Source organism: Lontra canadensis, unplaced genomic scaffold (genome assembly GCF_010015895.1).
Source record: "Lontra canadensis isolate GAN:19392208 unplaced genomic scaffold, GSC_riverotter_1.0 scaffold1, whole genome shotgun sequence".
NCBI lineage: Eukaryota > Metazoa > Chordata > Mammalia > Carnivora > Mustelidae > Lontra > Lontra canadensis.
This window is the reverse complement of record NW_022630995.1, coordinates 98,179,081-98,204,437: the sequence shown is the minus strand read 5'-3', so window position 1 is coordinate 98,204,437 and position 25,357 is coordinate 98,179,081. Positions and strand designations below refer to the sequence as shown.

The 25,357-nt window shown below is 36.9% G+C and overlaps 1 protein-coding gene across 6 annotated transcripts in view; it reads right to left on the bottom strand.

Moving 5' to 3' along the window:
- Positions 1–25,357, bottom strand: part of COL25A1 (collagen type XXV alpha 1 chain) — a 451,863-nt gene that overhangs the window by 162,404 nt on the left and 264,102 nt on the right. For all 6 annotated transcript variants that reach the window (XM_032860080.1, XM_032860071.1, XM_032860089.1 and 3 more), the window contains exon 5: positions 12,178–12,195. In XM_032860080.1, the coding sequence (XP_032715971.1) occupies positions 12,178–12,195 (18 nt within the window). The remainder of the gene's footprint in view (positions 1–12,177; positions 12,196–25,357) is intronic.

Below are 25,357 nucleotides of genomic sequence, written 5' to 3'. Positions count from 1 at the left end.
AACCTCTCTGACCCTCAGTTTCTGCATCTGTGGAACGGAACAAACAATATTTACCTCATATGTGAGTTGCAGGAAGTAATTAAAAGAACATATGGTCTGTAAATATTATTTCCTTCCACTCTTCTCTTCCTAATTCAAATGTAGTCTTGTACCTTATACATGGTAAGTATTAATAAATATATTATCAGATTTCTTGCAACAGAGGTCTCTAAGAAGTTATCAGAATCAAAATTAGTATTCCCTGAATAGCCTATTGACTTTCAAAAAGCCAAAGATATCTGTAGGGCCAACATGCTTCCAATGAATGTTTATGAGGACATATTTGACTTCAGCTAGAAGTTGTGCTTTTTGGGGTCACTATAATTTCTCATCTGTTGACTCACAACTCTAGTTCAGAGAATAAAGACTAATAGTAAATGGAATAAAAAAAACTTTGCACAGTCTCTTGAAGATGAACTCTACTCAATGAAATACATATTTCTTCGCACATCTCAAATAAGGACAGATGTTTTTGGCTCCTGTCTACCTCCTGCCTGTGACTCCCAACTTTTAGAAAGAATGTTATCTTTTTACTCTTCCCGCATTTTCAATACTGAGTCATTCCTAAAACCATGGCAGTATTGCCTTGAAAACCACCAGACCACTAAAGTCTCTAAGTAAACTCATAGTTGGAAACCTGGTGACTAGTTCACAGAGCTAACAGCTCCTCCTTTAGCTTCTCTGGCAACGCCTTCTGCTGGGTCTTCCACCATCTCTGTAGGAGAACTTCCTTTTCCTTTTTCTCTCTGTAATTCATAACTAACCCTCCTCCACCCATGACTTATTTTACCCTCGATAACACACTTTCTGGGCATCTCACTCATTTCCACAAATTCTGTTGCGACTGCACACCCAGCTGTGGCTTCTCTCCAGGACTATGCCTACTGCCCACTCTACATTTCTTCCTGAACACACTGTTCTCATCTCACATCCTGATGCCCACCACTAAGACCGGTTTGTTTTCTTCGAGTAAGTTGCATGTACTTCATTCAGGGTCCTGAGGGTCTACACTGAGACTGTGTGAAGTAGATAAGGAGGCTTTCCTCCAGGTAGATGCAGCCCCATTCCAGAGCTCAAGTAAAGCACAAGCTGAATTTCACACTTCCCTGTCTGTTTGCTGAATAGCTTTGCACAGTATACAACTTACACGAGTGTAAATGGTGGCCCTGAGTTTACTGCAAGGATAAGATTTCTTTTGGAAACTGAAACCCCCACTGTATTTGTTCTTTTCCAAATAGCTCCATAGTTCAGGTTGCCAGGTAAAAGGTTTCAAGGGAACTGTGTCACAAGTATTCTTTTTTTTTAAATTTTGTCATAACTATTCTTACTATATAATACTTGATATTTATTCAACTTTATCAATTAAGGATGCATCTCCTTTGATTTGTTTTCAACTCAGTGTACTTTTAAAAAATATTTTATTTATTTATTTGAGAGAGAGAGCATGAGAGAGCATGAGTAGGAGAGGGGCAGAGGGAGAAGCAGGCTCCCTGTTGAGCAGGGGGCCTGATATAGGGCTTGATCTCAGGACCCTGGGAACATGACCTGAGCAGAAGGGGCATTCTTAACCCACTGAGTCACCCAGGTGCCCCTCAATGTATTTTTTAATAGAAAGACTATTTACTGAATGTGAATTGTAACAATAGATTATGCCTGATCTAAATATTAAATAGTTAGCATTAAATATACTGGCCATTTGAAAAAAATAAACCTGAAGTATAAAGGCTCACATTAACTACGGGAGGTATAGAATCTCCTATAGTTATTATTTAAACTAAGTTCAAATGTGGCCTACCCAAAAAAAAGAAGGTAGAATAAAATGTTTCTGGAGCTATCTTTCTACCTACTATCTTATAGCATTCCTCCATTTTAATCTCCACATGGTAAAATAAGTACATTCTGTATTTAAAACAAGCAATCAATTAAATATGACTAGAAATATTTAGAGAGAAAATAAATTTAGCCAATTATGAATTTTAGTTAGGGAACCCCTAGGTAGCTCAGTTGGTTGGGCATCTACCTTTGGCTTAGGTCATGATCCCAGGGTCCTGGGATCGAGTCCCACATGGGGCTTCTTGCTCAGTGAGGAGTCTGCTTCTCTCCCCTCACCCTGCCCGCCCCATCACTTTTCATATTCCCTCACTCTCTCTCTCTTAAAAATAAATAAATAAATTCTTGAAAAATAAAAAAATTTTGGTTAGGATCTCAAAATTATCAAACCAAAGAATCCATAAAAACATATATGTGGGGGCGCCTGGGTGGCTCAGTGGGTTAAGCCGCTGCCTTCGGCTCAGGTCATGATCTCAGGGTCCTGGGATTGAGTCCCGCATCGGGCTCTCTGCTCGGCAGGGAGCCTGCTTCCCCCTGCCCTTCCTCTCTCTCTGCCTGCCTCTCTGCCTACTTGTGATCTCTCTCTGTCAAATAAATAAATAAAAATCTTTAAAAAAAAATATGTGAAATTACATACATTTATATAATATTACTTCAGAAAATTCACAATTTTTTTGAAGTTTAAAACATTTCAAAGTGAATTAATTTTACTCCTCTGAAGAACAGTATTTTTAACTAAAACTCTTCACCAGCTTTAGAAAGAATTAAATACACAAGTATGCACTAAATATTTGTTTTAGAATCCTATACTAGAATCATATCTAGTAGTGATAATCACTTTTCATGGATTTCTTAATTTTAAAATTGAACTACTTAACTTAAAGCCATTATTCTATTGGATACTTATCCAGCAGATGAGGTCCCATTTTAAGGGTTATATGACATCACAGCTGTGTCAGCGTGAGTGCTCATGTGAGAGGGTTTGTATGCAGATGTTTACATGTGCATAAATAAGACCTGAATAATAACACACGTGCCATACACAGTTCTGTTTCATTAAGTCGATATTAAGTATGTATGTATTGAGCTTTGTTTTACACTGAAAAACTGAAAAGAAACAGATAATTTGCCCAAAGTCATACAGTTTGTAAATGACCAGTATTTAAACGCAGGTATCTGTCCATGTAGCTTCCCTTGCTCTACTCAACATATTCTGTATGCTCCCTTTAAAAACAGACTGCTAAAAGCTAGTATTTTCAGTTGTTTCAGTCATTCATCATCAAATATATATAAAATTATCTTTAAATCTGAATTATTAACTGTAGTCATTTATTTTATTTCTTTAAATTTTATTTACTTATTTAAGACAGAGAAAGAAAGAGAGAGAGACAGAGCAGGCAGAGGCACAGGAGGAGGGAGACGGACAAGCAGACTCCATGTTTAGGTGGAACCAATCTCAGAACGCTGAGATCACAACCAGAGCCAAAGTCAAGTATCTGCCACTTAACCGACTCAGCCGCCTAGCTGCCCCAATTGTAGACATTTATTCAATGTGCATTTTCAACAGCATATAAAGAAGGCTTATTGGTATTTTATAGGTATTTTTTGAGATACAAAAAAAAAGGGATTGATAACTTCAGCATATATAAATCAAAGTTTCAGTATACAAATCACGTTTAAAAAAGATATATGGATGATAGTGAAATAAATGAGCTGCTATACTATGTGTATAGTATATACATTTATATTTTAGTTTTTATTTTTTTTAAGATTTTATTTATTTATTTGACAGAGAGAGAGCTCAAAAGTAAGCAGAGCAGCAGGCAGAGAGAGAAGGGGAAGCAGGGTCCCCACTGAGCAGAGAGCCTAAAGCGGAGCTCCATCCCAGGACCCTGAGATCATGACCTGAGCAGAAGACAGAGGGTTATCCCACTGAGCCAACCAGGCACCCCTATAAATTTACATTTATATAGCATTAAGTATATAAATATACATAGGTATAAGCCATATGGAGTACAGGGGAGTCTTTCAATTAACCAATTACTTAATCAAAAACCAAAAACTCTAAAATGTTCAGACTTTTATAATTACTCTTCATCATATAACCACCATATAAAATACAGATAGTGGGGAATGATACTGCTTTTTCAGATCTAGCATAATTTATTCACAAATGAATACATTACTAGTTTAATATAATAGTTCTATAATGAATTGAGTAAAATAAATACTTTCTGTAGACACACACACACACACGCTTTTCAAATTTCTTGGAGAATGTACATGTCCTCCCCCTGCCCCCAAGTGAGACTATATGGATCTGAAAAAGGCTGGACTGGAACACAAACGTGAAATATGGGAATTGCTGAAGTGTTAGGTTAGAAGGAGCTTAGTATATAATTAAAAACATATGAACAGAAAGTTAAATATTGTCCCAAAATACACTATTTTATTTGGGAATAATTCCTTACAAGACACACACAGCTTGATTCTTGTACATTTTAGTAAAATATTGTGAAATGGCAGTGATAATGTCAGAACAACAACAAAACAGCAAAAAAGGATTTGGGGGGGAAAGGCAATGTGACATCTTCTACTTCTTCTCAAGTGCATTTGAAAAAATACAAATGGAAGCCCCACGACTTCATGTGCAGTTGTCTGATGGTATTTGCTTGTGGTTTTCTCTTACATTTTTTTCTCACTGAGTAATACAGAATTACAACATACATGCCGCATTAGTCCTCCAAATTCCTAAGGGAATTATATCTCCTTTATGTTCACATGCAACTCCAAAGGAGAGTGATGAGGAGGGCTTTGAAATTCTGAAAATTTTATGCAAAAGAAATGCCCCTGGTACAGAAGGGGTACTTTTCAGTTAATATAGTGGTTCTGTGTATCTCACTACCTTCTATATAACATGCTGATGCAGTTATTGGGGGCAAAGAAAAGGCCACCGTATCTCTATAATGCGTACAAGAGGGACTCCTGAGAAGGTTTTTTTAAAAACTAGTTTCTATAATTTCTATTAAATTACTTACTAGTGGAAGAATGTTTTTGTTAAAGAAATGTGGCATGAAACACAACCACCATAAACTACTTTTTATAACTGTCTTGATTATTAAAAATTAAAGATAAGCCTTGAATCCTACAAATAAATGGCTAAAATCTACATAATACATCTTAAGTGTGGCCCTGGGTTAAAGTAATCTGTTTATTTTACCAAATATTAAATATAAGTATAAAGAAAATACTATAATAAAAGGAAACACAGGTATCCAAACTTGCCAAACCAAGTGGAAGTAAGATATTAAAATTAAAAATATTCAGTAAAATCTCAGAGCTTAGAAACCTCAGAGGCCTATTTTAAGTGGCATTATTGATGACACATGGTACTACTGACAGGGTATTTAGAATCATGAAGAACTGATAGTTTTCTATCTTCCTCAATTTCCTTTTCCTTAAACTCTTGCATTTACTGTTCATAACTCAACAATATTTGTTGAACATCTACTATGTACCAGGTACTAAGTGAAGTGTTAGGGAGGATACTAAAGATGAGAGAATGCATAGTTCTACCCTTGAAGACCATAAAAGCTAGGAGTCAAGAGAGAAAGGATGTGTATAAATGACTACAATATAATAGAAAGAGGGAAAAGTACAATGGAAGGAGGAAATTATTATTTACTAAGAGCTTGTCATGTACTAGGCACTGCATTAAAAGTTATACCTATATTATCTTATTTTAATACTCCTGTATGTATCTGTTGAGGTAAGAAATTATTATCTCTGCTTTACAGATGGGGAAAATGAGACTCAGAATGACTGAGTAACTTGCCCAAGGTCACAGAGCTTATAAGTGAAAACCTAGGGTTTGATGTGCAGTCTATCTAGGCTTTGCTGTCTATGACCCCTCTAGTGTAAAAGAGTATAAAAAGCTGTATACAGGGATGCCTGGGTGGCTCAGCCTGTTAAGTGTCTGCCTTGGGCTTGGGTCATGATCCTGGAATCCTGGGACTGAGTCCCGCATTGGACTCCTTGCTCAGCAGGGAGCGCTTGCTTGTCCTTCTGCCTACCACTTCCCTTGCATCTACTCTCTCTCTCTCTCTATCCATCTGACAAATAAATAAATAAAATCTTAAAAAAAAAAAAAGCTGAACACATAAAGTGTTGTGGGGATTCAACAAAAGAGAGAGCAGATATCTTGCTGGAATAAATGTCATGTGAGTATGAAAGGTGACCATATCTGGATGTGTGGAAACTGAGTATATCCAGGAAACTGAGTATATCTGAGTATATCTATCTAAGAGGGAAACAGTTCTGAGAAAAGGTTATTCTAAGAAAGGACAAATGAAGAAAAACATATTTGAAGAGAGAAAAAATGCACATGGATATATTTGGTGATGAAGGATAGTGTTCAGAGCATTAAATGAAAAATTAGTGCGATATAGGGCTAGAAAAAACAGGCCAAATCCAAGGATTTAAATGTTGGGCTAATAATTAGATTTTGTTAGCCTCTAAGCGGTAATCATAGTGAAATTTAAAGTTTTGGAGTCAGAAGAACATGATCATCAGAGCCATGACAGAATAACTGTATCCATCAGACATATATGGAATGACACTGGCCACTGCTATTCTCCATCCTACCCCTTGATATCTCCACCATCAAGACAGGAAAAAGTTCCATGTTCCCTTTCCTGATTCACTACCCTCGCAGGCATGACTGGCCAGGCAGGTAGCAGTCATGTCCTCACAGTGTGCACAATGGCAATGGGGAAGTCAGGATCAAAAGACATAGAAATGTGGGATTCTGTCGAATAGGCAGTGAGCTAGAGGGATTTCACTGTGGTTGCATAGAGCATGAGCACTTTGACTCTCACACCTGGTAGGAGAGAGGAGAGGCAAAAGAGGACCTGGGATGAAGAGCATCATGTAGACAGGGAATAGTGGGCATGGGGAGCCTGGATTCAGCTATCAGAACAGGGGTGCCTGAATGTGGGCAGGACCTCAATCATTGGAACTAAGGCCTGGCACCAGGACCCCACTTAGAGCAATGGGTCATCTGCATATTGGAAAAGAGTCTTAAGTGTCTCATGTTTTAGGTCCCCATTACACCTACAGATTATTAGATGTGCAGGTGGAGGGCAGGATTCTGGGTGGAATTGAACTCATCCTTGGAATGGCGGGTCTGCAAAAGTTGAGAGAACTTCAACACTCTCCTTGACTATTAATATTACAAGAACCGTCAAAGGAACAAAGACTGGATCTGTCTTCTTTGCCACAATTTCACAGCCTTATTGCTGTGCCTTGTACATGGAGCTAAATAAATCCTTAAGGTATTGACTTAAATTCTGTTCATATGAATTAATGAATAAATAGTAGGGTGACTTTCATTTCAATAGATAAATTTTGCCCCACCTCCCAAAAAATTCTCAGGACCTCTAGTTTGAAATACAAAAACGCGTCTGTCTTTTTTCTCATTTCCTTTCCTCCTTTCTTCCCTGACTTGCTCTCTCATCACTTATTTTTTCTCTTCTTACCCAACCACTTTTCCCCAGTCTCTGTCACATTATTTAACCTATCCCATGCTTTTTCCTCTCCAAGGATTTGATTTCCTTTGATACAATGGATTCACGGCAGCAACCTCTCCATTCGTTTCTCTACCTCTTTTCCCATCTTAACCACAGCTGCTAGAATTGCCTTTCCCCCCCCCTTCTTCCTAATATGCTTTCACCATCTCATTTCCCTTGTCAAGAACCATTTGCTTACCCATTTAGGTAAATGCAAAGACTCACCTCTCTTCCCTAAGGCCTATTTTCGTATTCAGTTTCACACTATCTCTGCCATTTAGCGTTACAGGCCTCACAATTTCTTAACAATCTAAGTTAAATCCATCTAAGCTGTCTTCAGCTTTCAGAAGATAATCAGAAGAACTCCCTGAATAATAGACATTTTCCCTTTCTACCATCAGTCTACAAAATAAAACCTTATTAATCTGGAACTCCTAACTAAAGAAGGTGTGATACCAAAGAAGCAGAATCTTGCCTTTCCCTCTCTCAGGGAGAGACTTGCACTGAATACCATGAATAAGATGACATGGGAATGTTCAACCTAAGCAAGAACACTTTACTGACATAAACATTTACACATGAAAAATAGGTTGCTGATTATAATTCTGTCCAAGTTCTTTAGTAAACTTAAAGGAGGTGCAATCCCTCAGCTCAAACATTGACAACCCTTTTTTTGGAAGTTGGTTGTTTGGAAATCTGATTGTATCTTCCCACAGGAATCCTAATAAAAGATGGTTTATGTTCCCAAATCAACCCACAAAGCCTACTCTTAATGCACAAAAAAAAAAAAAAAAGAAAGAAAGAAAGAAAAAGTTCTTATTGTTCCCTAGAACTGTTTTGGCAAGCTATCTTAATGGAAAATCCACTGTAAATTAGGAAGTAAGGATTTTTAGTACAGTAGGTAGTCCAACTAAGGTGTCATCCCCCGGTGACATGGTTATGACTCAGGGAGCAGGAGAGAAACTTGGGTTTGAGGACTGGTTAAGGGAACTTGTTTGGAGAAGTCTTGTTTAGGTAGCAAACTTTCTTCTTCCTTTTTCTCCCTTAACTAGTTGCAAGGGGAGATGGGAGGGAGAGTAAGGAAAAAGTTTTACAAAGCTCATGCTCTTCCCTTTCCCCACAATTAACAATACATGCTAAGAAGACACAGCGATAAGGGAGGAGCAGAATTAGCAGGGAAGGAATGTGGCACTTTGGTTGCATTGAAACTTACATATATAAATAACAAAAAATAAGTTCTGAAGAATTTAAGCTCAGAAATCTTATAAAATTTGGGAAATTAAAGAAGTAGATTTTCAAGAAAAAAACTGGGTATCATTTTAAGTCACCAAAGAATTGAAAGAAAAAAAGGGAAAACATACCCCAAATTATAAGTTCCTATACGCACTATATATGCTATATGTGAATAAAATCATTTTTAGTAGACCAAAAAACAGAACACGAATATTTTAAGAGAAATTTGATCAAATAAAAGAAATCTTTCAAGTATTTAACAACCCATAAAAAATTTCTAATTTAGATTTTAAATCTACATTGCTTGCTTATTCATTGTATCTACATTATAAATATATATTAAACAGATTTAATGTGTAGTTTATATAAATCTACTCAGGAAAAAGTGGATTTGTGGTAACATGGTAATGTAAGATATAATTGTATAAAATACTATAACTGTGCTATACATATTGATAATCACATTTACTACATCATTTCTATGTGTTCATATTTTTAGAGACAAAATTTGTCCTTGGAGGTAAAAGCCTATTTAGTTTCTACTTTTTGCAGAAGAAATTTCCCAAGAGTAGATTAGAGGTTGGGAAAGTAATACATTATGATAGGTGGTAGGGAAAATAAAAATGGAGACTGTATATCAAAATACATCTATAATTTATAAAAATATCAGTACATGGTTAATAATCATTAAGCACTAAATGGAAACTTCCATTAAGAATTACTTAATTTAGGGCGCCTGGGTGGTTCAGTGGGTTAAAGCCTCTGCCTTCAGCTCAGGTCATGGTCCCAGGGTCCTGGGATAGAGCCCCGCATGCATCGGGCTCTCTGCTCAGCAGGGAGCCTGCTTCCTCCTCTCTCTCTAACTGCCTCTCTGCCTACTTGTGACCTCTCTCTCTGTCAAATAAATAAATAAAATCTTAAAAAAAAAAAAGAATTAGTTAACTTAAAATCTAAACTTGGAAGTTTCTTTTGAAAAATGTTATGATGATGACGTAGAGTTAAGAGGTAGGTCAAGACTTTTCCTTGGGGACATACCAACAAAAATCTTTGTCTATTTTTTGTGCCATAGAAAGATGATGTGAGTTATCTCCGGGCTTTGCGTTTCCCTCATGCTAATTCTTCCTGAATCCACTGCTTATCCTTTTGCTGTGACAAGAGGGAGACATTTTGAAAATAATGATCATGTGATTCAAGTATCCACTAAAGGCAAACAGATAGCCAAGATGAAGGAAAACCAGAGCAGGTAACTATTTTAAAATGCCAATTCTATCTTCCTTGAAAGGTTCCAAAGTTTTCAAGCACAGGCAGTTAGATAGACTTTAATTTTTTAAGTGTCATGATCTACTTTCAAATCTTGGTTACAGTGATTCATAATGTCCTGCCCATTCTTGGCTCCCTATGCTGGTTTATCGCTGGTTTATCATCTTTCTTCTGCTCATTAACTGTGGCAGAAACTCAAGATTTATTATGAACATGTTCTTCTTAGCTATTTTCTTTAACATCTCATTAACTAATATGCTTTCAATGCTGTCTTTTTGTCCAATTTTCCAAGTCTATATATCTCTATCTGAATTTTTCCCTCTCTGTTTTGTCTGTAGGATTCTTGTACTTGGACGCTGTTCCAGATGTAGGTGCCAAGCCTCACTGCTGCCTCCCTGCAAGTCAGTGTAAGGATGCAGGTCGCACACGTCCTACAGCTGCCTGCATTCCTCTAGCAGCTGGAGAGCGCTGGACCTCCTGGGCCAGACCAGAAGTGCCAGAGAGTTAACACCCAGGCAACATTCTCAACAATAGAGAAAGGGAAATTAGCAGATAAATACATCAATCTCCCCAGCCTTTCAGTGAGCAATTCTGAGACAAGCTCTACCATCTCTCACAGCTTCCTCAAGAATACATCTGTTTTCTGGCCTTGTCTCTCCTGTCATTTCCCCCATGACATCACAATGCTTCCTGGGATTGTCTCCCAAATACATTACTTATACCCAAATCCTTATCTAAAAGACGGCTTTAGGGTAGGCAGAGGTGATCCTAGCAAAGACAGAGGTCCTATTAATACTTAAAATATTTTACAGATTATAATAATCTCTAAACCAGCACTCCAACTTCTTTTATCCTCTGCTATCTTACCTTTTCGTCTTCTCTTGTGAGCTGAGTGTAGAGGTTTTTACAGACATTCTTGACTTCTGCCCCCAGTTTTATGGTGTTACCCCATGCGAGTCATGGATCTCTTCCAATTTCTGTGTGTGTGTGTGTGTGTGCGCACGCTCACATGTATACAACAGCAGGACTGTTGTAAGCATTAAATAAAATAAAGCATGCAAAGCACCTTTTATTTGATGTCATCCCATTACATTGTAGCAGTTTCAAATTTGGTAAATAAGCTACAACTTTCTTTTCTGGGTTTTTTTCCCTCCAATAATTGAGCCAACTTAGAAAGCAAGTGTGGAAATCACAAATAATAAGAGTATTCTCTGATACGAGTATAAGTTAATTACACGCCAAACTTTCTCTCATGAATGTGGTATGGAAAGGACTGCTCTACTGAAGTACGTGGGTTTCTTTGTTTATTTTGTTAGATAGACTTAGACACTGAGCTCATAAAAACTATAAATAATATCCTCATGGTCTGGTATGAGAATTAGCCCACAGCAATTTGGATATTGACCTACAAAGATATCATGAAAATTATTTATTTACTAAATAGTCTAGGACAGAAATAGCATTTGGTATATCAAGGGGAAAGAGACATAAGAGGAATTCAATAAATATTTATGTTATTTATGGCTACTATGGTGTTAAAGGTAAAAACATTAATAATGGCTTTCCCTTCTCCATAGCTTCCTACAGACCACAATCAGTATTAATATTGAGTGTGTTGTTTTTTACTGACTCTTCATTTCTGACTCTTCATTTCATTCCTTTCTTTTATACTTTCATCTTCCTACACATTCCTCCCCTTCCTAAAATTTCATTTTCTTCAATAGGATTTATAGCTCTAAAGATTTTTCTGTTGACTGCATTCACATTTAATTATAAATCAAGTCTTCAGCAGTTGGTTTATATTGAAAGTGTAGATCAAATTCAATATCTGCCTGTAGTGAATCAAAAGTCACCGGTATGATCACTGTCTAAATAGTCTGTGTGGATTTACGGCAACATTATTAGTACGTGATTAATCAATACCTAACGCAAACCAGTTCATACCCGACATCTACTAAGTCATTTATTCTTACATTAAAGTCCTGTGGCACTGTTTTAGATCAGTTTAGAGTTTTGCTTTGTATGATAGTACGGTGTTAAATTTGCCATCTGGCCCAACAGCTGATGTGGCTCACAAACCCTGGAGAGGCCCCAGAGCTTTACTCCTGGGAAATATTTGGTCTACTGTGTGGTGTCATGATTACTGGTTCATAGCTTTTTTTATAGCCATTGAAAAGAATTACAGAAAAATCTCCACATGGAGGAAATCCTAAACTGAAATTAATTTATTAGGAAAGAGTTCACTTACCTGAGGACCAGGTTGACCCTGAAATTGAAAAGAAAAGAAAAGAGGAAAAAAATTATAAAATTTTCTTTTTAAGTGACGATTTTCACTACTGAAACTTAAACTAGTTCTGAAAGTCTTTACCAAATGTTTTTGAAGATCATAGACCTAACTACTGACAAATTTTACATTGTGGTTTTGAAAAATCATATTATATCTTGCTATTTTAGTTCTATGCTATTTATCTGAAATCTTGCTATCATGGTCTGTTTTATATTAACTCCAAAATGACTCAGGGGCTTTAGTATGCGCTAGAGTTAAATTGGAGAGAAAAAAAGGTAAAAGGTGAACTATGTTATCATAATGACTGGGTTACTTCAACAGAGGGCCTTCTAGCACAGACTATTACTATGAGCTACCTATTCAAAGAGCACAATGACAAGAAAAAAAGAGGCAGATATTTTTAGTTTTAGAATTCCCTGAGTCTTTGGAGTTCTCATTGTTTCAATAACACTTTAAGTCAATTTTGAAAATAAACACCTATCTTTTACTCTGTACAATCCGACCTAAGGGCATTTTAAAAGAATATAGGAAGCCTTAGGCTCAATTAAAGTGCATCAGAACTCCTCACTCGGTCGATAGTTCATGGAACCATTGGACGATCTAATTCGGTTTGAATGGCACTTTTCTGTTCTTTAAGCTAACAAAAATTTCAAAGCAGCATTGACTATAAATACTTCTCAAGGAAAATCACCTGTGAATAAAAGTATTGATTACACATCACCTTCTTCTCTAATTGGGTTTCATATAAGAAGAGATGAAAGAAAAAGTGTACATCAAGTTAAGGAATCTTTAAAAATAAATTAATAACGTACAATTTCATTATACCAGCTGTATGCCACTGGGTATCCATCTAAAAAAGCACAGAACTAATACAACTCCCAAAGAACACTCTCCTTCTCTCTGCCCCCCTCCCTCTCTCCTTCTCTTATTCTCTCTCTCTCAGACCCTCTCCAGGCTTGGAATTTCTCTAGGTACTTATTCTCTAACTGACTGGGAATAGAACAGATGATTTTTAAGAGCTTTGTCTGAAAATGTAGTTTGCCAGGTTTTATCTAATCAAACCACTTACTGTGGATATTACTCACAGCAATCCTGTATGCTAGTGGTGGTACTTTCCAAGTACTGGGCACGTTTGGACATGTTAGTCCATTTATTCCTTATGACAGCTCTGCATTTTACAAATGAAGAAACTGAGGCTCATAGAAATAAAGCAACAGTCACACAGCCGATAGGTGGAAAAGAGAGAATTTAAACCCAAATCTGATCCACAATGGTATCAGGGCACCCTTCAACTGAGAGGATGCTCTAAACTTCCCAACCACTCCTGACTGCAAGCAACAGCGTGAATCTCTGCTTAGAGATGTAGACCCAGGACCAGCAGACACCCAGCCTTTTAACTGATACTTGTATACAAACCAGGTCAGCTAAGGATCTTGAGGGTAACAGACAACCCAAAAATTAGCGCTGAACTTGGGGAACCTAAGGTAGATGGAGGCAGGGCTCTCCACCTACATGTGAATGCAGATCTTCCCAAAGCCATGTAATGGATGAGATTACAATATGTGCTCACTCCCACTTATACTCTGCCTCTCTCTCTCTGGATGCTTTAAGCCTCTGACCTTCCTAAAATTTCGAACTACTGCAAACTCAGAAATGTGAACATGCATCTTTTAAAGAAATCCAGAACACATTAGATCTTTTATATGTTGTTGTTGTTGTTGTTGAAAACACAAAGGTAGGATTGTCTAAAATCAGAAATACTTTCGACAAAAGAATAGTTTAGCATCATTGCTGAGATTGTTTGATTCCTACAATTGTTCTACACATGACAGTCTATTCCTGTCTATCTTTAAAATGTGGCATTCCTGGGGTGTCTGGGTGGCTCAGTTAGGTGTCTGCCTTCGTCTCAGGTCATGGTCCTGGGGTCCTGGGATCAAGTCCTGCCTTCAGCTCCCTGCTTAGTGGTGAGTCTGCTTCACCCTCTGCCCTTCTCCACTGTTCATGCTCTCTCCCAAGTTCTCACTCATGCTCTCTCTCCCTTGAATAAATAAATAAAACCTTTTTTAAAATGTGGCATTCCTGCCATTGCACTGAACAAAAGATTTCAGCATAATGTATGCATATATTTATGTTACTATAAACAAATACACATTAGGTTCTGGATTTTATGTTAGTGGTGGTGAAAACAATCAATAAGTGACAGTAAAATTGAAAAGTTGGCTTTTACATAACTATTAAAAATTATGTAGTACCAGGAGACTCAGACTACTACAATGTATGATGCAAATTTCAAGTGTCTGTGGTGTGCATGAGTGAGTGAGAGTGTGTGTGTGTGTGTGTGTGTGTGGGTGTATACATAGTGGGGAACATGAAAAGGAGGGATGGAAGAGGGTGGTAGACAGGCTTCCCTCCAAAGCGATGCATATAACTTGACAAATTTGATTAAGTCTCCCTAAAACATGGATTACACAGTGTAAGCCTTACACAAGATTCCAGGACTGCCTACCTCAAATCTTCTCACTCAGTGGGATGTAACAAAGATTCCCCAACGGATACCTAGAATACTGTAAGGAAACAGTCTAATGGCTGGAGTCTCGTAGTCTTCTGAATAGAGCTATGTGGATGAATGAGGAAAGTGATCAAAGGACAGGTTCAGTGGGCATGGCAGTGGCAGCTTCCCTTATGGGAATGCAGAGCATAGAAGGAGATTGGACAAGAGCCCAAAAGTGATGGAACAGGGAGCAGAAACTCCGTAGTGATTGAGGACCCTGGCCATGAAGACTTCTTCCACACCAATCATGAAAGAAATATCTCAGAATTGCTTTAAGTCGCTTCTGAGTAGATCATTGAGAAATCCAAGTATCCTCATTCATTTGTGGGTATTTTCTAGACTATTCTAATTTACAGATAGTGAATGTTATTAGTAATCAACTGTGAGAGTTAATTTTATTCGGTTTTCTAAAACACACTCCTAATAAATAGTTATACATTATGACTAAGGTTTACAAAATACAACTTACGTTGAATTTTTAAACAAGGAATTCCTTAAAAGGACGTTTTCCCCAAACAAATCACCAAGCTGTTTCGAAAACTCAAATCTAGGATAATCAAGAGCCATCCCAAGGGTTAAATCACAGAAATACTGAAGTTTGAAGAGTAGATGCAAAGGTGAAGAAGGCTGAGCTCTATGAGTCACTGATTTACTCTATGTCAACAGCTCGATACAATGCCCTCCAGGCAGCTAAGGCACAGCGTGAAGAAAAAGAAACAGCAGGAGGAGTGATTTTAAAAAGTGGTAATCAGAACAGCATGGTGGAAAACAATCAGCCAGTAGCTGATGCCTGACAGAAAAGTGTTCAAAGCAAGTTGAAAGTTTTGTGAGGCAAATAAACCACAATGGAGCATGATAAATGAGATGACATATCACTTAAGTATCTATCATTACTTTAGGCAATTAAAGAGCCATATTAACCGTTCTTGGTTAGGCTGTTATCACAATTATGGCTGCCAGAAAGTGCTAACATCCTTCTCTAAACCGACAAAGCCATTTAGATTTCTGACTGAGGCAATTAGTTTCACTACATGATATTTTTTTTATGGATGGTAAATCTGTGTCACTCCTTTTCAGATGGGAAAAATGCCATTTTCCCATTAACACATGCACAGCCAGGCACACAAATTTGTACTTTTGAAGTACAATCTTACTTTGAAACAGTAATTAGGATAACAGACCCACATACATCTTTACTGTGATAAATTCTGAAATAAAAATACTCTCATTTACAAAAACTTGAGGGAATATTAGTATTGTTCATGCAACTCTAAAAGTTGCTACCTCTGCTTCAAGATAATTAGAAAGAAATTACTTCAATAACTTAGAAACTCATCCTTAACAATCCCAAACTTGCTACTACGTTTAGTACCCTCAGATGCAGATTCGTTCCATTTTCTTTAATTGAAAGAAAACACTTCAAAATAATAACTTCTAAGTGTTGCATTTTGGAGCTCTTACTACCTAAAAAGATCATTGGAAGATGATGACTGTAATTTCATTATCTCTTTATAAGTCTTAAATCCACACATTTGGACATCAAGTTTATTTTTCTTTTCAGGTGAAATAGCATCTAAAGTAGACATCCAGGTAAAGCTTTAGAATGGCATGATAGGAACTCTGAGCGGAAACAGGATTGTCCTGGTGGCAGGATGTTTTGAGGACCCACAGATCCTAGTATAAAGCCATCTAGTGGGATCCCTCAACCTTTCAAGAATCGCAGTCTGACCTAGAGTCTATGTCACTAAGTGGTGCAGAAATGCTCTACCCCTGTAGTACCAAGAAGAAGCATCTTGACCATCCTCACCACATGAGCTTGTTGACATTTCTTCCCCAGTATCCCAGTGCCCAAGTTAAAAAGTATTTCAGAAACAATTATTAAATTCCTAAGAGGTGAGGCTATTTTGACTAGTCCAAAGATATGATTTCCAGTATCTCAAAGGAAACGTTAATAACTCTACTGTTCTTACACTACAGGATTAGATTTTCAAAATGTACCTTCTCAATCTAATAGCCTCTTTGCTTCTGGTCCCTGCAGAATAAACGCATCTATGTCAAAGATGAGGTCTTTCCCCTCAATGGAATCATCTTCAGATAAAAGAGATGGAACTAAGAAAGATGCCTGTGGAGGCTTCAAAGGAGGACATACCAACCTATACACATGCCACTGAACAAAAGGCATGAGAGTTCCATCCTGAAGAAAAGTCACTCCCCAGTTTGATTAAGCCTCCATAGGCAATTAATGTGAGAATATTATATTCAATTACTTTGTAAATTATAAAATGCCATACAAATGCAGCATGGTAATTTATAGTAGCTTATAAAACCAATACAAACAATTCATTCCGCTAATTCAAGTTTAGATAAAAAGTGTCTATTAATTTTAAAAACAAATTAACATGCAAATGATATACTACAGAGAAAAGCAATTGAAGAAATAAAGCATTATGGATTATGTGTATTAATTAAAAAATGACTTAGCAAAGACTGAATAATCTTTCAATGTCTGAAAGCTGCTCATGCTTCCAAGGACTTACACGCTTGACTGAAATAAACATTATTCATAATTTATACTGCCTGTTGTGTTACCCTACAGGATAGATATTAATAATTCTTACTTTAGCCACATTCACATAATACGACTTAGGTAAGAGTATTTCAATTTAAAGTTTTCTTTTAAAATTATTTAATCCCTGGTGGTTTTAATTCTGGGAAAGAAATGCCATATTCTACTCCAGAGGAAACAAAAAGCTATAGTTTCAAGCCTGGTGGGTATACATTTTCTAAAGTTTGAGAGAGTGAGAGCAAACATGGAGAAAGAAAACAAAAATTAATTCAAAATGGAAGATTTGGGGGTGCCTGTTTGGTTCAGTCAGTGAAGTGTCTGACTGGTGATTTTGGCTCCGGTCATGATCTCATGGGTTGTGAGATCGAGCCCAATGTCAGGCTCCACACTCAGCGGGGAGTCTGCTTGAAATTTTCTCCCCCTACTTGTGTAGGTACTCTCTCTCTTTCTCTTTCTCAAATAAATAAATCTTTTTTTTTTAAAATGGAAGATTTGGGGCACCTGGGTAGCTCAGTGGGTTAAAGCCTCTGCCTTCAGCTCAGGTCATGATCTCAGGGTCCTGGGATTAAGCCCCACGTCGGGCATTCTGCTCAGCAGGGAGCCTGCTTCCCCCTCTCTCTCTGCCTGCCACTCTGCCTACTTGTGATCGCTATCTGTCAAATGAATAAATAAAATCTTTTACAAAAATGGAAGATTTCTTCCATGATATTTGCCTTTCATAATTAAATAACATAACTTAAAGATTTACTCTTATATACAAACAGATTAACATATCTTCACAATAATTAAAAAGCATTATTATATTTTCTAACACAATACCATATTTATCTTTTCAAGATTAAATGCTCATAGTGAGAACATAGAAAAGAATTTTATCATGTGCATGTTTTGTCATTAAAAATTTCATAGACTAAATATAAGAAAGATAAGGACTCTGCATTAATTTACAATGTTAGAATTTATTGGATTCCTACCATTCTCCTGAGGTTGATTTGAATTTTTGCTTACATATTTCTATATAAATATTTAAATATTTATAAATATACAGATACATTTGTATTTTTTGTATTTTATTTTTACTTTCATTTTTATTTTATATTTATTATTTATTTATATATTATTTCTTTATGATATAACACTGAAAAATCAGTGTTATTCCAGTTATGAATTTCATATATTTTATTTACTTATATTGTGGTATATAAAACACAGATTATACATTTTTAGGATACAATTGTACATGTGTGTACATATGTATTCACTCAGACCTATATTTGTAACTCTATCTCTATGAAGGAAAGGAAGGAAGGAAGGAAGGGAGGGAATGAGAGGTGGGAGGAGGAAGAGAGGAAAATGTATACTTCTGGGGAGTGGACTTATAAGTAATTATTTCCATCTTTAGAGGTTTCTATACTATTCAAAATGTTACTAGCCCCATGTCTTGATTGTAAAAATATTTATCAGGGGCGCCTGGGTGGCTCAGTGGGTTAAGGCCTCTGTTTTCAGCTCAAGTCATGATCCCGGGGTCCTCAGATCGCATCAGGCTCTCTGCTCAGCGGGGAGCCTGCTTCCTCCTCTCTCTCCCTGCCTGCCTCTCTTGCCCACTTGTAATCTCTATCTGTCAAATAAATAAATAAATAAAATCTTTTAAAAAAATATTTAATCTTTAGAAAATATTTATTTTTAATCTTTAAAAAATATTTATCACACAATACTTAATTCACTGCAGAAAACTTTTAAACAGAATCTTAATTAGTTTGTTAAATTTTTTCCATACTAAATTCATTCATTCAAAGATCTAGGTCCATAATTTTTTTTTTATTTTTTTTATTTTTTTATTTTTATTTTTATTTTTTTTTTAGGTCCATAATTTTGAATTCCATTTCCAACTTCTCCTAATTCAGGCTCTTTTTAATTACTTGGAAGAATGTTGTAAAAATATTAAAACTATTCTTCAAAATTCGATAAGCAAAGGTTTTAAATTTACTTTCAGTGTATGTCCCACATCACTGTTATAAGTAGATTAAGAGTAGGGAAGGGGGCAGGAGAGTTCCAGAGTCAATCACCTGATTATAGGAAATCATGAATCCAGATAGTACAGGATCCCAATTAGGCAGAGTTTGTTAGAACCTTTGCTATTTTGCAAAGGTTTGGGGATTTGGCTGTGTTATTTCATGGAGTTACTTGGAAAATTTATGCTTTAGGCTATCAGTGTGTGTATCAAACTTCTAAAACATAATACATATCCAAGTCTTTTCACCAACTGGCATGCAATCAGGAAGGGCTCTCAAGGTCTAAATAAATGACAAGTTTTACAAACATATGTTTGGTAGGACACAATAAACATACAGAATACCTGTGAGGAGAGACACCTGCTCAGCTTCTATAGTTTAAAAACACATGCTTTTTGAAGAATGCAAAGGCATTTTTTACTGCCTTGTCAATTTTTATTGTATATATATCTTAAACTGATTTCTCCAAAATAAAAAAAAAATGTTTATTAACATCTTTAAAAGTGTGCTATTCTGATTATTCCAGATAAATACTGAAAATGAATTTATAAACATCTATCAAGCTTATTAAATTTATGTCAGTATCAAATTCCAATTTTCTAAATAGTGTGCAAAAGATGGGTGTTAACAGTGTTCTCTACAGCTGCCTGTCCTAGATGTTTTGCATTAACAGATAAGTGCTAACAGAGTAGTTAAGTTCATAATGCCTGAGTCACATAATGCTTATTGCTCCAGCAAAAAAGAACCCTAAATATGAAAACTTATTTTAAAACTGGGGAAAAGAGGTCTTGTAAATTGAGAAGCTCATGTGCCTTCAGATCCGAGAGGTTTGGGTCTACATGGTAATAACTACTACTTACAGACTACCATAAGACACCAAAAGCATTATAAATGACACCTCTGTTACAATAACCCTGCAAATTAGGGATCATTTGTCATTGAACAATCCAAGTCTCAGAGAGGATAGGGTCCCCAAAATTACACAGCTTCTAAAAGGGGAAGCTGGAATATGAACATGGGTCTGACTTGAACCCTTTTGTGTTCTCACTTGCATGATGCTTATGACTGAAGCCATGGGTTTGGAAGAGATTCCCTCCAAAGGGAAGCATGAAGAAGGGATCCTTAACCCTTTTTTGAATTGAATAAAAAGTTATTTTTGCTATGAGAAATATTCATACATGAAACACTTAAAATTTTACACACACACACACACACACACACAGACTTCCTTAAGTCTACCCATCAATTCTCTGCTGAATCATTCACCCCAGTATAAGAGAAATATACCCCTGGGTGGAGAAATAGAAACATTTCAGGAACAAGAGACGAACAGTGTCCCATAAAGGAAACAGGAGGAAAAGAATTAAAAACAGCAGCAAACTAGATTTATAGAAGTCAAGATTGGAAAGAATTTCAAAAACAGAAATTAAAATGAGGACCAAAGAGAGTCCATTGCATTTAACCAATAGGAAGTCAGAATCTTTCGTGTAATTAATTGAGCAGTGAGGTGAGGAAATTAAGACAAGAATAACCTCCTTAGATGGCAAGTGGCTGTCATCTGAAGGTCAAGTGTGATAGGTTATTAATGGCTGCCTGGAGTGATGGGTTAAAAGAAGATTCTGATTGGGAAAGGTGCTTGGATTAAACACCAAAGGGTAAAAAGTAGAAAGTATGTGTACCAACAATTTGCCAACCTGTGTAGACAATTCTCTTGAACAATTGTGTGTGAGAGAGGAAAAGAAATAGGATAGTAGCTAAAAGGGACACAAGGCTGAGGGTTTTTTTTGTTTTTGTGGTAAAGTGAGAAAGATCTGAAAATGTTTACAAAACTGATAGAAAACATAGCTAAGAGAAAAAGAAACAGCTTGTAGAGAAAAATAAATATGTAAGAGAACACAAAGAAAGAGAGAATAAGGGTCAGGAGATGGAGCATCATTTTGTCTGAGAAGAGGAGAAAGTGAGGACAGATACAGATACATTTGGATATACAGAGACAGAAAATGGAGGTATTCCATGCCCTAAATCTCAAGGGACTCTGAAGTTTGCTGGGTATGTGATGGGTGTGGGAAGAGTGAGGCTGAGTGTTTATTCACTCAGCTAACATTTGTTAAGCACCCCCAGGTTTCCAGGCATTCTTTAGGTACTAGGAATATGGTGAATAAAACTAAGTCCCTGCTATCATTCTTGTTGGGGGAGATAAGACTGTTAAGAGAATGTTTATAAAAAATGCTGCAGGTGGTGGTAACAGCTAAGAAAAACATACAAGAATAAGGAGGCTATGAGAGCCATTCAGTGGGAGGGTGTCATTTTATAGGGTGGTCAGAGAATGACTGTCCAACCAGAAGAAAAGGGGGAAAAGGAACAGCAAGTGGAGGGACCAGTAAGGGGGAGATAGGGTGTTCAAGTAACTGCCAGATTTGCAGATAGATTGAAGGGGGTGAGGGTGTGTGGAAAAAAAGAGAAGTTAGGAATGAGTCCAACGTTTGCCTGGGACAAGTAAAGGAATGGAGATGCCATTTCCTGATGGGGGATGGCTGTGAGAGAAGTAGCTTTGCAGAGTAGCAGCTCAGGAACTGGTTTAGGACACGTTAAGTCTGAGATTTCTATGAAACACCCACATGGAGATGTTGAGTAGAAGGTTGGATATCCAAGACTAGAATTCATAGAAGACGTCCAGGATAGAGATATAAATTTGTGAGCCATTGAGATATAGATAATATATAAAACCATGAAATTATATGGGATCACCTACAATGTAAATAAAAACAAGGAAGAAAAAAGGTCCAAGGACTGAGCCTTTGAGCATCCAAACAGGTACTGACCATGAAGAAGAAAAAGAACAAGCAAGGCTGTGGAGAGGCCAGTGAGGTAGGAGGAGTGCCTTGAAAGAGTTATGTTGAGCAAGGGGATAAGAAGAGAAAGTGCTACAAGAAGGGAGTGATCAAGTGTGTTGAATATAGTCCGGTAAAATTTGAACTGAACCCTAACTACTAAATTTGTCATGGTGAAAATAATCAGTGATCTTGACAAAAATGGTTCCAGCAGAGTGGTAGAGATGAATGCCTTGTTAGATTTAAGAGAGAATGAGAAAACAGTATTTTGGTGACTGTGGACAACTCTTTCTATGAGTTTTGCTGTGAAGGGCAGTGGGAGTAAACAAATACAACAGTGTCTGGGTAAAGGTACGGGGTAAATGAAGTTGCTTTTGTTGTTGTTATTGCTGTTTAAGATGGAAGATATGGCTTCACTTTATGCCAATAGAATTATCCAGTAAGGAGGAAAAATCACTGATTGGGAGGGAGACAATTACAAGAACAATGACTTGAGCAAGGCGGAGAGATTAGCTTAACTGCACAAATGAAGGGGTAGTTGATCCCTTGTAACAGGAAGAGAGGAGGGTATATATGTCAGTAAATTATCAGATCTGCTGGTGGGAGTGTATGGAAGCTATATTCAGATTGCTTCTATTTTCTCAGGGAAATAAGAAACAAGGTTATCAACAAAGTTAAGTGTATAGGAGATGCTGGAGGATTCAGGAGCAAAAAAATTTTGAAATAACTAAGAAACAGACAGTCACTGGATTATGAACATCGATCGATCAGGGGTCCAGGAAGCATGGTGGATCCTTGTGAGATTAGTGGTGTGAATTTAAAATGAAACCAGTTAACTGGGTTGTTTTTGTCCTCCTTCATTAGTGATCTGGGTGCAGGTGCAGAGTAGAGGGTGAGTTGTATTTTGCCAGGCTTGGGTTTCCCCAGGCTAGGCAAGAGAGAGGAAGAAGAGCGTTTGCAGGTGTATGCAAGAGTGTGATTAAAATGACACACTATGACATGCCATGTATCAAGAAGGAAAGTGAGGATACAGGAGGTGTGTAGGTTGTAGTCTCCATATCTCTGTTAGATATAAATATTTTGTTCTTCCACATTACTTTTGTGACATACCACTCTCTGAACTCTATTTAATATGTTCAATTGCACAAATGTTTTGTAAATTAGTAGAACGTATGATGTGTTGATCTGTGGTTATAGGTTTTACCAGAACTGTTTTAACAGTTTCTTGAAACATGCTGTTATTTTATTTTAGTTATTTTATCTATTTCTTTAGACTTAGTTGTAGGAATATAGTCTCAAAAACAAAGTCTAACAATAATAAAGATGTTATCTATATTTATTCAATAAGGACTCAAAAATCATTGAAGTATTGAGTAATTACACAAAATATTTGCCTGAAGTACTCAAGATTTCCTTACAATTCTGAGTGTCTTTAGACATTATTCATGACAAGCTACTCTAAAATTTATATGGATCACCCATTTCCTACATTTTCTGTAACAAGGATAAATAAACTTTACCAACCAAGTCACAAAACTTTAAGGGTTACGGCATCTATGCAAATGAGGCACTGGAAATGCTGGAGAAAGAAATATAGCCCTTAGAGCACTCAGGCACTCCCAGCAGGATGGACTGACCTAAGTTTAAAACTTCACTTTTACTCTATCAAAGGGAATGACATCTTATTTTGACCAAACTGAGGCTCAGTTGGACCTGCAAGTCAAAATCTGTGGCTCAGCCTCTAAAAAGACCTTTAGCCCTCATGACCTCCCTGCAATCCTCCAGGCTCCTGATGTCTAGCACATCCTTGCCTGGTTATCTCTTCACCTTCCATGCCCGCTGTCCATTCCTTGTCAAAATCCCATCCAATATTACACTAGATATTAACTGACTAGAATCTAAATAAAAACTTGAAACATAAGCTGCCCCCCAAAAAAAGGAAAAAAGAAAAAAGAAAAACAAACCCTATCCAGACTTTAAAGCTGTCATAAAGATTTGCCCGATTTCCCACAGCAGATGGGAAATTTATTTCTTAATATCCACAGATTGTTTTCTTAATTCCTTTATGATAATACATTCTGCCTAAAATTATATTTATTGGCATCTTCTCTCCCCTATTAAATGGTATGCTCCTTGAACAGCTAACACTTAACCATGCTGTTACAACATACCAGGCACTGGGCTGTTTCCTTTGTACACACTAGTGGATGCCATTATTAGCCTATTTTACAGTTGTGGAAACTGAGACAAAAAGAGCTTGAGTGATTTAGCCAGGATCACACAACTATTAAGTAGAAATACTGAGATACTATTAAGTAGAAATACTGAAATATAAATTCAGATTCCAAAGCCTATGCTTTTTTTCTTATGCTCTACTGCACCTTGGACAGTGGAAGGTAAACAATAAATATTTGGTTTAAAAAAAATTCATCTTTCTATGAATTTTCATTCAACCAACCTACTAAATTCTAGGCACTTTGGTGGTGCCGGGAAAAAAAAACAACAACAAGGAAAAATATGGCATGGACTCTTCAACAGGGAATCCACAGTCACAGACAACTGAGAAGTGAATACATCTTCAGATTCCCATACTTTACTGGGCTTTTTCTTCCCACACAACTGAAAGGCCTTGTGACAAAGGCTCCAGTTGTAAAAACTAGTTATAGTGCTCTCTTGTCACTGCAATAAAATTGATTGTATTAAAAAATAAGCCACCTTAATTTAACATTCTATGGTTGTACAGTTGGTGATGCGGGGACTGAATTAGATACTATAATGCAGTCTTCGAGAGTATATTAAATACACTTCATTTCTTCTGTAATATAGATGTTCTCAGTTGAGACAGGGAATGTAACTTAGCATTTTCAGAGGCACTGGCTAAATTACCTCTATTGATGAGGCTCAGCAGGTTCTTTCTGAATGATTCTAAATAACTGCCTAGGGATAAAAGATAGTGCTCCGTGGGCTGTAGCCACAGCATGCTCAGAGCCTACTGGGAAGAGAATAAAGCACAAGGTCCTGTGCATGAATGGTTCTATGTTCTGCCTGGAGCATGGCTGACTGACCATCCCTGAATTTGTATAAATGAAAGGAAGTAGGCCAAGGTAGACATTTGTATTAATAATTGGTGTGTACAAAGTAAATTAGGCTATCCCAACAGGTCCTTCCTAAAAGAGTGGAA